Below are 13,981 nucleotides of genomic sequence, written 5' to 3' on the forward strand. Positions count from 1 at the left end.
TGCACAATGCTTGTGTCAGGGCTCCCGGCTGTTTCGCTCAACTCTTTGCAGAGAACGAACGTATACTGGGTCGATCTCGCCGATACAAAAAATAACGGAGGTGGCCCTGATTCTTGGCTTATGTGTGTGGCAGTGCTACTCGCACCTTGGCGCTCATGTGACGTCGTGCCCTTTTTGAGGTTAATTAACCTTTTTGTATTTACGTAGCAATGTTATGTCAAGGAGGATATCGGAGAAAACGCAGAAAGGAGCACATGGTTGAGATCAGCTTTGTCAGGTGCCGCAATGATCGCAGCTGCTCGCAACAAAACTGTCAGCTCTATCAAAAACTCGTTGAATCAATTATCCGTAATTACAACGACATTCAACTTGTTTTTAACATTTCCTATGATGCGATATCGTACTTATCCAGTACAACTCTTAACTTCAATGGGGACCATCTATTTTGAGCCAGTTCTAATTTTTTTAAACACGTTCTTTGAATAGTCGGGAAACCGGAAGGAAGTGTTTGACCGGAAGTGCCTAATAGAGAAACGAAGCTTCACTCGCTACTTGTGCCACTAATTATCAACCAGCATCCAGCACAGCAATTCGCGACGAGGGATGATCCAGCTGATGCCTGTATTGTTCTTCGCCGAGAATATTGGTGATCAACGCTGAAGTTGTTAATTGATGATACTGCTCTAAGAGTTACACTCGATTTTCACTGCATCTCTCCCATGATTCAGGAGGTGACGCAGCCGTTCACTTGCCGACTAAGTCCACATCGAGGCTGAAAGGCAATCGCGAGACGCGCACCAGCTAAAAGGCGAGACTCGCCAGAAGAGGAGACCAGTCGTACTCGAGACTCGGCGCCACAATGCGACCGAATGAGCCCAGGTCACCATCGCCACAGGAAGAAGGATTACATAGCACGGAGCAACTGCTTCCGGGCCACTCGCAAGTGCAGCGCTCTCCACCATGGAAGAAGGCCTACCGGGCTGCCAGTGCTGACGACAAAGCAGATTTGGCGGTCGTTGGGCTTCTGGCTGGCATGCTACTGGCTGGTGAGCCCTGAGCGTCACTACGCTAAACATTGCGCTGAGACATCTTCAGAAAAAGCGCTAACTAACAACTGATGCCGAGATGATGTAGCGTGCGCACGTGCCCACTAATCCTTGTAGATAATAATAATATTCTCATTATATTGAAATATCTATAATTTAACGTTCCAAAGTCACTATACGATTATGAGACACCGTAGTGAAGGGCTCCGAAAATTTCGACCATCTGGTGTTCATTAACGTGCCCTAACATCGCACAGAACACGGTCCTCTAAACACCTGCCGATCATGTATGTTCCCAGTCACGTGTTGATTATCAACAACCAAAATCTATGTTACACGATGGGGTTGACAAACAACGAGCTTTTAAAATGATATGGCTTCTCAGGTAGAGAGAATGAAAAACTCATCGCAGACCAAGACGAAAACTCTTTCGCCTGCAAAACTTTCTGAAATACCGACTTTGGTTTCGTTTTGCATCTTTGTTTCACAACGAACGGCCATGCTAGCTAAGCGGATAAATTGCAGCAGTGCTCAGCTCGAGGACATGTGATCAATTTCCATTCGCAGCGCCCATGTTTCGATGAGGGCCAAATGGACAAAGGCCCGTGCACGTAAGTACAGGAGCACGTCAATGAACCTCAGAGAGTCGAAATTTTGATTCGCAGTCCACAATTGCGGCGTTGATCATAATCACATCTTAGTTAGGGCATGTGAAACTGAAGAAATGTATTTTAATTCGTACTACAAGCGAACGTGTAGCAATATTTTATTAAAAAGCCTTTCGTCATCCTGCGGTTTTTGGCATAGCTGATTCTTGGGGTTTTACGTCCTAAACCAACGGTATATCACGGTTTTGGGACGTAATATGATTATTAGAGACACCATTGAGGAGGGCTCCACAAATTTTCACCACCTGCATGATGTTCTTCGACGTGCACGTTAAGTACAGGGGCCTCGATATCCGCCTCCGTCGAAAATGCCGCCGCCGCGGTGGGCATTCAATCCTGCAAACTTCGGATCAGCATTCGAGCATCTTAACGAGTAGAACACCGTGACTGTTTTTTTTTTTTGATTCTGCAGAACTAGAAAAGAAGACATGGGTGAATTGGCAGTAATAGCTCCCACTTGACGTTGTCTCACTTTCGCTGCATAATGGACCTTGTTTAGAAACTACGTGGGAATAAAAATGTCGCGATCATGTTGACATCTGTTCTAGTGCTGTGCTCATGACCAGACGTAATCGCACGTTTCGATCACTTTTTCTTTTCCATTCGCACGCCACTATGCCGGCACAGGAGTCTTTATCGGGGCTTTGTTCCTGCCGAAAGGGTCGAATGAGCCACAAACGGAGGCCCTGAAGGCCAAGAACAAGCTCCCTAGCGTTCACACGATGCCGAAGACCATCGCAACGGGATCCCCCACAACGGATTCCACCCCAAATAAAAACGAGGCGAAAATCAAGACCGACCGGCGGGACGACGAACAACCAGAAACGTGAGATATGGGCACATTATTTTATTTTATCTTTTAAGCACAATTGACCCTCATAACGGTGAAGTAGCATCAGGAGTTGGAACTATATATCACTTGTTTATATCCGACATACATTGTAACAGTAAAGACCGAAATGGGGACTAAACAATTGAAAATCTGGCTCGTGCAAAATCCTAGATTTAAGAAGGCGCTATTGTACGACAAAAACTCAGTATAACCGAGGTAATCTCTGCCGGTATTCTTTTGGCATCTAGAACTTGAGTTCATATTTTCACGCAACCAGTCAAATACTTGTTTTTTTTTCGGGGGGGGGGGGAAGAGGCAGACATTTCAAGCAATTGAAAAATAACGTGAGCACAAATTCTCTTTCTCTCTCTCTCTCACTATATATATATATATATATATATATATATATATATATATATATATATATATATATTGTTTTAAGCTACGAAGCGAGTTTTGAGCCAAGCATTTCTACGATAGAGCCGATTCACGGTAGCTCTCGCGTTTTGGTTTCGTTCGAAAATGAATGAATGTCAGTACAAGAAGCGTGGTCAGCCAAAGTTCGTCATAATTCACTACGGCCAGTATCTAGCGCCATCGGTGTTCATTATAACGAAGCCCTACAGTCCACACTGTAATTTACTTGCGTCTAGGCCAGCACACGGAGTGAACGAAAACAAACAACACACACGTTCCTCTCTTTGGTCCTCACCTTTGTTCGCGAACGCATGCCCAACTTATTCTACGATGCTGCGGCTATTCCCGATTTTGGTTGTTCTTGGCGAACTCAAATTCAGGGGTTGGCATGCTTCGAAATTACGCACCTCTATGTTGCATAGTCAGTTTTGGCATTACAATCATTTTAACAGTGTATTTAACCTCGAGCTCACCAGTTGCTTGTATTATGAAGTGTTTGATTCCGATAAAAGATAGCATGCATGTTTGATGCCTGCCGCAGTGGTCGAGTGGTTATGACCATTGACTGCTGACCCGAAGGCCACAGGACCGAACTTGCTCGGTGTGCATGCCAGATTTGCGTTCACCTCAAATTTCACTTTTCTGCTGACGTCAAAGGCCATTTCCAATCCCTACGCGCCTCTTACAGAGAGGTACCGGCAACTTGCCTCAAGGGGCCTAGAGTTACTGTATATGCTACCTTTATGTAGCATATACCGTAACTCCAATGAGGCTCGTCGTGCAGCGCTCCTAGCGTCGTGTTTTCACTCTTTCATATTAAAAAAAAAACAAATATTTGTATCTGAGGAAGCATGAAAAGTACTTTTATAATTTTTAGCACAAAATAGTTTAGCCTATGAATATTACGAGCGACTTGTCGCATCGAGTCAATCAAAACGCACGGCCTATGTTGTGACTCCCACGTGGTGAAGCTTTATTCAGACCACAAAAATAGCCACTGCGTGTCGTTCTCGTCCGAAAGCAGTGTGGTTTCTCCGTAGGAATATAATTATAAAAGCATTGCTTTTTGTGGCGCCACTCGCAAAACGACATCGGTTCATTGCACAGTTTGAGAAGTGATGAAAACAAGACGCTTAATTTGTGTCGCATGCTAGGTCTCTTTAAAAAACACCAGGTGGTCGAAGTTTTCGCAACTCTCGACTACAGCGCCTCTCATATTTATATTGTGGTTTGGCGCGTGAAGCCCCAATAACTATGCCTGCATGACGCCTCCACTTCGTCTAACTAGAGACAACGCAGCTTATTTCACAGCCATCGTTGTCTTTCAGTGTTGCGGAGTTGGCACTCCGGAATTGGAATGAATCCGAAACATTCCAGTTTCAGGACCCTGCAGGAGTGTAACGGGAATAGAATGAAGCGTCTTTTACACGAAATGGAATGAGAATGGAATTACTTCTTTTTCCGGAAACAGAGTACGCTGTTGTTTCTGCGTGGTGTTCTTCAAATTTCAAGCCTTAGTAAACAAGAGCTTCGAATTTAAAAATAAAGCAGTATTTCTTAAAATGGCTTCGATGAACAGGAACACGCGCTCATTTAGAAGCAACGCACCTACAACAATTATGTACGTACATAGACTGCGCTTCTCGAAAATTCGTCTCTATTTTTCGCCTAACCGCGGTTCTATGCTCTTGATATCATAGAGATTCCTTAATATACACTAGAGCGAACTCTGGCGCTAGTGTCTATGGGAGCTACAACTCAAATCGTTTCAGCGAGCATCGGAATTATGGGTATGACATGGATTTGCCTAGTCTTCGTACTTTACGTTCGTTCTGGCTTCACGTTGCTTAAAACTGCTTTGTCACGACACAACAATCAGCAAATGTTCGACAGTTAAGCTTGAACACCCTAATCATTTAGGCTTACTGCTTCAAAACGGGTCACGAAGTGAAAAGCGGTTTGCTCTTTTGCTCGATACGAAACCGAAATACAGCAATAAACGCAGCGACGAGTGAGTTCGCCGCTCGCAAGCACGAATGCCCTTAATTTCCGTGGTCGCTGAACGATCACAGCGCCAGCGTCCCGTCTAAGTAATTTGAGGAAACTCTATGCTTGGTATGTATACGTTGTGCGGAACTACGGCGGTTCCACTTGCAGTTCTTTTTGCATCTGATGACATTACGCTGGGTAATGGCACTTTTTATCGTACAAAGACCGACTGAGTGAGTGAGTGAGTGAGTGAGTGAGTGAGTGACAATTTTTATTCAGCAAAAGGGTGAGGCAGGAGGGAGGCTAAGCCAAGTACATCCCATACACAGAGCGCTAACAACTGTTTCATTCCCAGACGTTTTCCTCACATATATACACAACGGACGACGTCACAAAAAAAAAAAAAATCCGAAGCAAGGAAAAATATTCCTGTGGGCTTGTGCTTGGTAAAAGTGATTTGTTTTTGTGAAGTTCATATCTTTTGAAGAAAAACTATTTAATGTTGCACTGATACAGTATGTGCCAGTGTCAGCATATAAGATCCGGTTATGACACGTTTCATTTATTATCAACCTGTGACAAGGTTGTGTGTGTGTGTGTTTTTTAAAAAGCCGCATATACATTACACTGCGATAAATATTTTGCTGGATTGGTCAGGTGCGTGATTAGTCAACAATGACTTCGGTCTAAATATCTCCCACCGCATGTTCAGGGAGTGTTCTAAACTACATCTTCACTGCAATCCGCTAGCATTCAAACGTGTTTTTTTTTTCCGCAGTTGTTGCTCTCGCTTCCTTCCCGGCAGACGTTAACCATTCGACACATTCCAATAGGTTTTTGCGGAGCCAATAAAACAGTTCGATGTTCTGAGCACTTGCAATATTTTTTTTAGATTGTGTGAAACCGTGTAGATGTATAGCAGAACTATTGGTCTTGCTTTGTCGATAGCCGATTTTCTCCTTTTACTATTCTTTTTGCCGCTAATTGTCTTTAACAAAAGCTTTTAAGACACTGACGGAATCACATAATATGGGGATTCAGGGTCACCCATGTAAGAAGGTTTGTGGATTGCAACAAGGAAGTAGTTTCTAGTGTTCCTTTTGACATGCCATCAGGGATACGTCGTACAGACGGGAAGATGTTTAACCACAAAACTAAGAGGGGGTCAAAATATTTTTTCAACTAATAACGCGTTCGGCCAATCAGCAACACTTGCATCGCAGTGCCAACGTCCGCTGATTTTCAGAAACCCTACAATGTTGCCACAGTTTCATGATAAACGGGAACGAGCAATTACCGAATCATATACGATGACCCAGGCCCATGCCAACGAATGTGTCAGCGCACCATCCATTAATCTTTCTTCAAAATAAATTCACTTCATTTCATTCATTTCATTTATTGACTGTTTCACAAAGAAGAGAACGCTAGAAGAAAAATCTCGACTGAGCTTGATTAGGCTTCCCAGCCTATTAGAGTCCAGTGTTACGCAGTCGTAGTACACACATTTTCAGGAATAAAATATACAGACAAAACAAAACGAAAAACTTCATTACATGCAGAGCGACATCAGCATTTGAAACAAATTAAGCACTCGGAATGCTTCATGATGGCCACTCCACATTTGAAAGTCCAGATATACACTTCGTTAGCAAAGCGCTACAAGCTCAGACCTACAACACACATCGATGTCAACACGATTTCAGGCTAAAACATTTAAAACAGAGAGTAAAGTAGTTCTTAACTTTGGGGCACCGTGATTCGATTCGTGCGTGAGGACTTGACCTTAAGTTTTTCCATTAGCCTCAAAGAGTACATAGAAACTCATTTGGCTAGTTCTGTTGTTTCGTTAGTCCCCGATATATGTTGCTTTATTTCATGTTTACATAGGAGCACTAGGCGTAATTGATACAAACTAGATATGTTTCGAATAGCAGCAGTTTGGAAGATCTGCGCAAAAGGATAATATCTGGGGGAAGCGCAAATAAGGTGTAAAGGTTTCAAATGTAAAATATAAACTTTTTCTAGATTTCTGAAAGTGGTAGTGCCCCAAACAAGCTGGTAGTAATTAACCTGTGACGTAAAGAGATATATAAAAAGCAGCAGTTTGATTTCTGTAGGAAGGACATGATTATTAGGGAATAAAATACCAATGAAGCATGAAGGATACGTGATGGCATTAAACCGAACACCAAGGATTGTGAAAGTCGGCGAAAGTTCTGTTTTAGGATTCATAGCTTTAATATTGGGAGCATGGCACAGTTTTTCCTAAGGGACGAAAAGTCATCCCCTTTGTCTTAGTCGCAATACTTTGCAAAGCATTTAAGTTTGACCATCACTCGAGAAGGCGAAGCCTTTCGTTAGCATTCTTCAGTAATTAGTTTGCATCTTCACTGCTAAAGAAAACACTGATGTCATCGGCGTATCTAACAAAACATGCCTTGACGTGAATGTAGAGAATATCATGAATATATAAATTAAACAGAAATAACTCTAGGGCACTTCCCTGTGGCGCACTTGACGTAAGGCACAGTATTTGTGAGGTGAACTGATATACTGGCGCCTATGAATCATATAACATTTGATCAGTTGAAGAGTATGCTCTTTCACCCCATAATTTGGAACTTGGCGAGAAGTCCTTCATGGTTAAAGCTGTCGAAATTTTTCTTTTTAAGTCAACAAAAAGGGCGAATATTAGCTGTTTTTTCTCGAACTTTTTGAAAATAAATTCTTTTTGCCGTTTGTTCTTGTTTTTCATTTCTGAAACCATTATGTAATGGCGTTATCCAATTATATCGTTCTATGATGCGAGAAAGGCGAGTTAAAATGACTTTTTCCAAGCCCTTAAAAAAACTGGACGAGGAGATATTGGTCTATAATTAGCAACACTTTTTATCCGCCTTTTTTAAAGGTAGGAGTGACCTCCGAAATTCGCATGCGAACTAAAAATGTCGCTCTTGTATGGCACCAGTTAAAAATATAGACCATAAAAGGAGCTTGACTCTTTTCATGCGCATGCCAATGGGAAGATTTTTATCTAGCCTCAGGCTTGAGATGCCTTCCTCTGTGCACATATGCGAGAAAGACATTTGGAAATAAAATAGATGTTAGTCTGCGCTCTGTGGTGTAGTTAGTCCGTCCCTGTACGAATAATAGCGCGATTACCCAAGATGCAACACCAACTAGCTCACATTGGGGTCCTGAAGGATTCCACTTCCGTTTTATAGGGGTAGGATCGCGGGTCGCTCCCACGTAGGGACGGGGAAGCCCAGCCTCACCGCCCCATCGTGGTCCTTCTGGACAGTCTGGAGTTGTAGTATGAGAACCGGACTCGTAAGCATTAAATGAAAGGAGTTTTCGGAAAATTCTTCTTTTTTTTCTTTGTAAAGAGGGGAACTTATGGAGCGTTCAATCTTAACTCGATGAAACTGTCAAAATGTGTTTCCTACATTGAGGAATTATTGGAATGGACTTGAACTGTCCGGCCATTTCCCAGGTGGGTTAAGTTTTTTCATTCCGAGGGATTAAAATGAATGGAAAGGTGACACGTTCTAATTGCCCGGAATGGAATTGGAATAGAATGAAAGCGCCCATTCTGCAATACCGCTGTCTTTCCATAACAAAGGTTTGTCTTTGAATGTCAAATTGAACAACGCAACACGTTCCTGCGGAGCAGCTACTTTTTTTTTACTCACCTGCGTGTTCGAACGACAGGTGTGGTTTGATATGGCAGAAGGATTGATTGTTCGGACTTACTAATCTGTTACGCAGGACAGACGAGGAAGTAGCCCAGCAGACGAACGACGCAGAAGAGACGACGACTCCTCCAGCTGAAGAACGAGGCGCGAGTGACTCTGAGAAGAAAAGCAAAGGGCACAGAAAGCGAAAAACTACTTAGACGTCCAAGCGACCAGCAAAGCAGCGAGCATCTACATCAACTTAACGCATCCAGGAGACACCATACCCGCGTTCTCGAAGATGTTCCGCGTGCATAAAGCAGCAGCGTTTCGAGCTTCTCTAAAACTTTCATTCATGACGCACCGAGCCACCAAAAAGAAAAAAATAGAAAGGGAAAAGAAAACATCAACCATCAGAATCATGACGTTATGTCACGTCAAGTCGCACCGAATCGTAATCAAGTTGAGCGGCTTAGCTGTGAATGAAACCGTACAAGTTTTTAAATTTTACTTCTGAGGAATCCAAGTTTACAAAGCGCCGCGAACGTTAAGTGCTATACCGGCAGTGCTCAATCATGGTTCTGGGCAAATCAGTTAGACCTAAACTAAGAGTTCGTAAAAAGACACCATCGCCGTTTCCTTGCAAAGTGTGCCCAAAGGAGTATTCAGGACCACTAAGCAAGTTGATTCTTTATAAAGCGCCCTCGCAAGTTACATGCACATTAAATAATTATTGTCGAGGTTTCACGTCCAAATACCACGATGTGATTATGAGAGACGCCGCAGTAGAGGGTTTCGAAAATTTATACCACCTGGTGTCCTTTGGCGTGTACCTAAGTCTATTGGCACACATGCCCTTGGTTCTATTTAAATGCGGTCACCACGGCCGGAATTTGAACCCCCGACCTCTGGGTCAGAACTCAAGCACCTAACCACATGATCACCGCTGTGCATTCACGAACTGAATGAAACACGCCGCATGCTTCCGAAACGAAGCCCACATGTTACGATCACTATACGTTGCACGACCTTGCCATCAGCCAGATTGCGGCGTAGACGGAAGGCCACATAAGCACCGAAAGTGTGTCCCCGAGGACACACACTTTCGGAGATATACAATATAACATCTTTCTTGCGCATGCACGTCGTGCCGTCGTCGAAGGTTCGCTCCATCAGCTGCTTATCAGCTACTGGCAATCGATCAGTTGCGAAGGAAGCGAGACTCGGGCGGAAGCTCCCGCATCGTGCCAACATGCACCGAACAACAATAACCACTAAACAAGACCAAAAAATTACCCACGCACTTCGACGTCGCGAGGCCTGGCAAGGCGTGGCATAGCGTAGCCAGCCAGGGTAGAGGGGAAACCAAAAGAAGCGAACCCCTAGTCTAATCCACTACAAGACCACTAGTGTTGTATTATTATCCGTACACACATTCGGCAAGGTGCAGATAAAACGCAGCATGCAGAAGATTAAGCATTCGACACAGAGGCCCCTTGTGTACCTGAGTAGACAAAAAATCCTTTTAAACGAAAGAAGGCAGTTGGGGATGTGAAGATCGCGATGCGGTGGACTCTCTGACATCAAGACCGGGGTCGAACGCACGAAGCTTCTCGTTCGTAAGTCGACTTTTCCAGTTAGTTCTTTGTAAGAATTATATGGCTTGCATTACGACTGCCTGAAATGTCTTCTTTGAGCATGATGAGAGTAAAAGGTTTTTCTGAATACGGGCCCAGGGGCACGAACAGTTCTAAGACTATAGAATAATAAAGATAGGCAAAGCGTAATGATTTGCAATCTCGGACGAGCCTGTGATCCTCTGCCGTTCCTCTAGGACGTGGCCTGCTCCTGTGCTGGTGCTGGTTCGTTTGCTAAGTACTGGGTAGTTGGATTACGTGACTGGCAACTGTGGGTGTTTTTCTCAATTTATGCAGTATCAATTTTTATTCTCTCTACTGAGGCCACGCAGATGTCCAGGAATTCTTCTAGTCAGGATCGTCCAACGTGGACGGCCTGTCTGCGAAACGATGACGTACCTATTTCTTGACATATTTCTTCGCAGTGGCGTGAGCAGCATTCCCGTCGCTGTGGTACACTTGGGTAAGCACAGCACTAAGTTGAATAAACCCAAAGCGATTCAAGAACAGTTCCATGCAGACACTCCAAGTTAACAGAGTATTAACGACGTGGGGCAGGAAGGTCGCCGTGGAATCGCATGCCGCTCGCCTGACCAGGCATGTGTAAATATTTTCTAAAATGTTCTTTTGCATCATTACTGGAAAGTGCCTACATACCACTGCATCTGGCCTGTACTAAAAGCGTCGTGAGAGGTGTAGATGCACATCTAAGCCCCTTTTTATGTGGTTCTTAAAGGGAAAAGAAGAGAAAAGTGAGCCCCGTAACTGTCTGCAAGAGAGTGCGACACCTCAACAGTAGTTTACAAAGGATGGGGGTAAGCAGAGATTAAAAGGATAGGATTAAAAGGCAAATATAGAGAGAGGAAAGAGATAGCGAGGCGCAGGGACAGCAAGCGACGGAAGTAAAGAGGAGATAGGAAAGATGGAAACGGTCGCAAGAGTTCTAGGACGGGGCACCACTCGGCGAGAGCTCATGTCGTCGGCAGGAGATGGCGTAGGGGGAGCCCAGTCGGCCAGAGCTCTGCTGTCGTTGAAGATCACGGGGGCACACCCAGTCGGCACGAAATCCAGCGAGCGAGTGTCAGGCCAGCTGAAACTCGTGAGAAGCTTTCTGTGGCAGGCGTGGTGGCTGTCTACACTCACAGAATTTGAGGGAGTGCTTCAGGAGCAGACGAATTGTGTCACTTTCCCCAGAGTTCTTTAACTCTGTCGGGGAGTAGGGCAGAGTTGGCCGCGGAACTTCCCCTTTCCTTGAAGGCAGAGTACAAGAGTCTGCGAACGCTCTGCTACTCAGGCGGAGTTCTTCATCAATGCAACTCTCGTGCCGATGAGACGTGAATGGGGTCTGGCGGACCGGTCGTCCCTGCTGACGGAGTACAAGCTAACGCTTCCACATGTTCGCACCGACGCAGCAAATCAATATAACTATCTCGTAACGATATGCTCGGGTTTTGCTAGCGCAGCATTGCAGCGTCACTACGCCCAGCGTGCGCGCGCGTCAACGTTAGGTCGGAGTATATTGGGTCTCTCATGACGCACTCGCCGCTGTTTCGCTAGCTTCACATATACCAAGTTTGGTATTACAAGACGTGAATGGACGACGAAGGTATGTGACTGGTGCAAACATGATAATCATGAGTTGCTCATGATCTACTCGGAGCCGTTTCGCTAGGTCCACATATACCAAATCTGGTGTTACGTGTAGTCAGTGGATGACGAAAGTAAATGACACGTCCAAACATAATAATCATGATATGCGTGTCATGCAAAGCATGACATGCTAGGCTCATAGCGTGCTCGCGGCCGTTTCACTAATTCCACATATACCAAACCTGGTATTACGTGACGTGAATAGACGGCGAAATGACAGGTCCGCTTAAACATGAAAATCATGATATGAAGGTCATGTAAAACATGACTACATGCTATGCTCATAGCGCACTGGTTACTGTTTTGCTATAGCTCAAGGTATATCAAATTTGGTTTTACGTGACGTGAATAGACGACCAAGGTATATGACACATCGAAACACGATAATCATGGCATGCGTGTCATGTAAAACTTGACTACATGCTATGCTTCTGGCACGATCGCGGCCGTTTCGCTAGCTCCACATATATCAAATTTAGTATCAGGTGACATGAATAGATGACGAAGGTAAATAACACGTCCAAACATGACAACGATGACATGGAAGTCATGTACGGCATAATTTATCTCCGCCCCGTAACGTTGTGCTGATTTTAAAATGACACATCCACCTTCCACATTCCTTCTTCGCATATCATCGATTCCCACTATACGTGGAATGTGCCATCTGTTTTATTTACTAAGTTCCACAGCTCAGAGTTACTACCTATGTTTTTACTCGGTTATTGGTAGTATTTGAAATTCTGTTACATTACTACTTCTTTTCATTTTAACTAGACGACATTTAATCAGATAATTACGAATTTCTTCTGAAAACTTCCCGGTTCTGGGCCAATCCCCCAGCGGGGTGGTGTGCGACTGTCAAACGTTGTACTCAATTCTACTTTTTAGAATAAGGGTAGCTCCGCAATATTCTACGACGCCACTCACTTTTTGGGGATATGCCCACTGCTGTGTGAACCGCAGTAATTAGGCGAAAAAGAACAAGATTTTCGGTGCCTGGCTTGCAAGTTGCTGCGTAAGTTTCCACACATCAGCACAGAAATAACGCGCGATTTAGCATCTGAAGAGTGCTGAGCTCTGTAATGACCATTACAGTAAAAAATGCTCCGGGGAAAAATGTGCGCGGTTGTGAGCGGCTAGTGAACGCCTTCGCTTATGCAACGTGCCACTGTGGATTCATTTTAGTAACGTTTTGTAAACTTTTCGTGTGAAATTACCGAGATGAAGCCTAAAAAAGAGTAGAACAAATAAGCAACGACGTGCGAGGCGGCTGCCTGCTGCACCTCAATGACGACACTTGATGTGAACAAGGTTAGAAGCTAGCCTAGGCCAGTAATAATAAAATAATGTTGGGTGGAAATTGTGCGCAATAAAGGGTTTCAGCGAATACTGAGGTTACGAATATTATTAGCGCAGCCATCTATTCAATGAAAATAAATCACCTACGAACTGAACGCTTTGCGAATTCCGCTGATGTCATGGAAAAACGAAGCTCTGCAGACGGGAGAAACAAGATGGAATAGAACATCCGAAAGGCAATCACCACTGCAGGGTTTGTAGGCTTCCGCTTTTGACGTTGCGCTCAGAAACCGCCTCTCTGCAGCAGCCAGCAGGAACTGGGTGAGATATAGAAGAATACACCAAAGCAAGCCAAACCTGTTTCGCAGCAATGCTCGTGTTTTTTGTTCTTTTTTTTGGCAAGTGGTCGAGTGTTTTGTACGACACTTCACTTCCTCTTCAGCTGTTACTAAACCTAACTCACGCACCCCGCAGTGTGGCGCAAACACGAAGACAGTTTGTAGGAGGAAATTTTCCGGGTTCTTCCTTACCTGGGCCACGCACGAAAATAGACATAGTCGTTATTTTCGAGACTGCAATCGAGGAGATTACGTGCTGCCCGAATCTCGCCTGCCGAGTAAGTATCTCGTAAGTTATCGCATCTACTGTTTGGTTTTGGGTTTGTTATGCTAGTTTGTCGCTACGTGTTAGTTAAGCGTAATAGGAGGCGAAGAATGCGCCCCACGAATAGTCTGGTTCTGCCCATAACGCCAAACAGGTCTCT

General features: G+C 44.4%; 2 protein-coding genes across 4 annotated transcripts in view; one reads left to right on the top strand and one right to left on the bottom strand.

Annotated features, from left to right (window-relative positions):
- The window catches only part of LOC119159453 (uncharacterized), a 398,949-nt gene that overhangs the window by 143,351 nt on the left and 241,617 nt on the right, over positions 1–13,981 (bottom strand). Inside the window, exon 3 of one of the 3 annotated variants that reach the window (XM_037412212.2) lies at positions 8,709–8,806. The exons of the other annotated variants lie outside the window; for them this stretch is intronic. The gene's annotated coding sequence lies outside the window, so the exon portion shown is untranslated. The remainder of the gene's footprint in view (positions 1–8,708; positions 8,807–13,981) is intronic. 3 annotated transcript variants of the gene reach the window in all.
- LOC142764843 (uncharacterized) lies at positions 735–8,937 on the top strand. The gene is made up of 3 exons (XM_075865386.1): positions 735–1,046; positions 2,342–2,540; positions 8,724–8,937. Exons 1-3 carry the CDS (start codon positions 860–862, stop codon positions 8,848–8,850), a joined length of 513 nt encoding a protein of 170 aa, XP_075721501.1. The 5' UTR covers positions 735–859; the 3' UTR covers positions 8,851–8,937.

Source organism: Rhipicephalus microplus, chromosome 1 (assembly GCF_043290135.1).
Source record: "Rhipicephalus microplus isolate Deutch F79 chromosome 1, USDA_Rmic, whole genome shotgun sequence".
In the NCBI taxonomy this organism is placed as follows: Eukaryota; Metazoa; Arthropoda; class Arachnida; order Ixodida; family Ixodidae; genus Rhipicephalus; species Rhipicephalus microplus.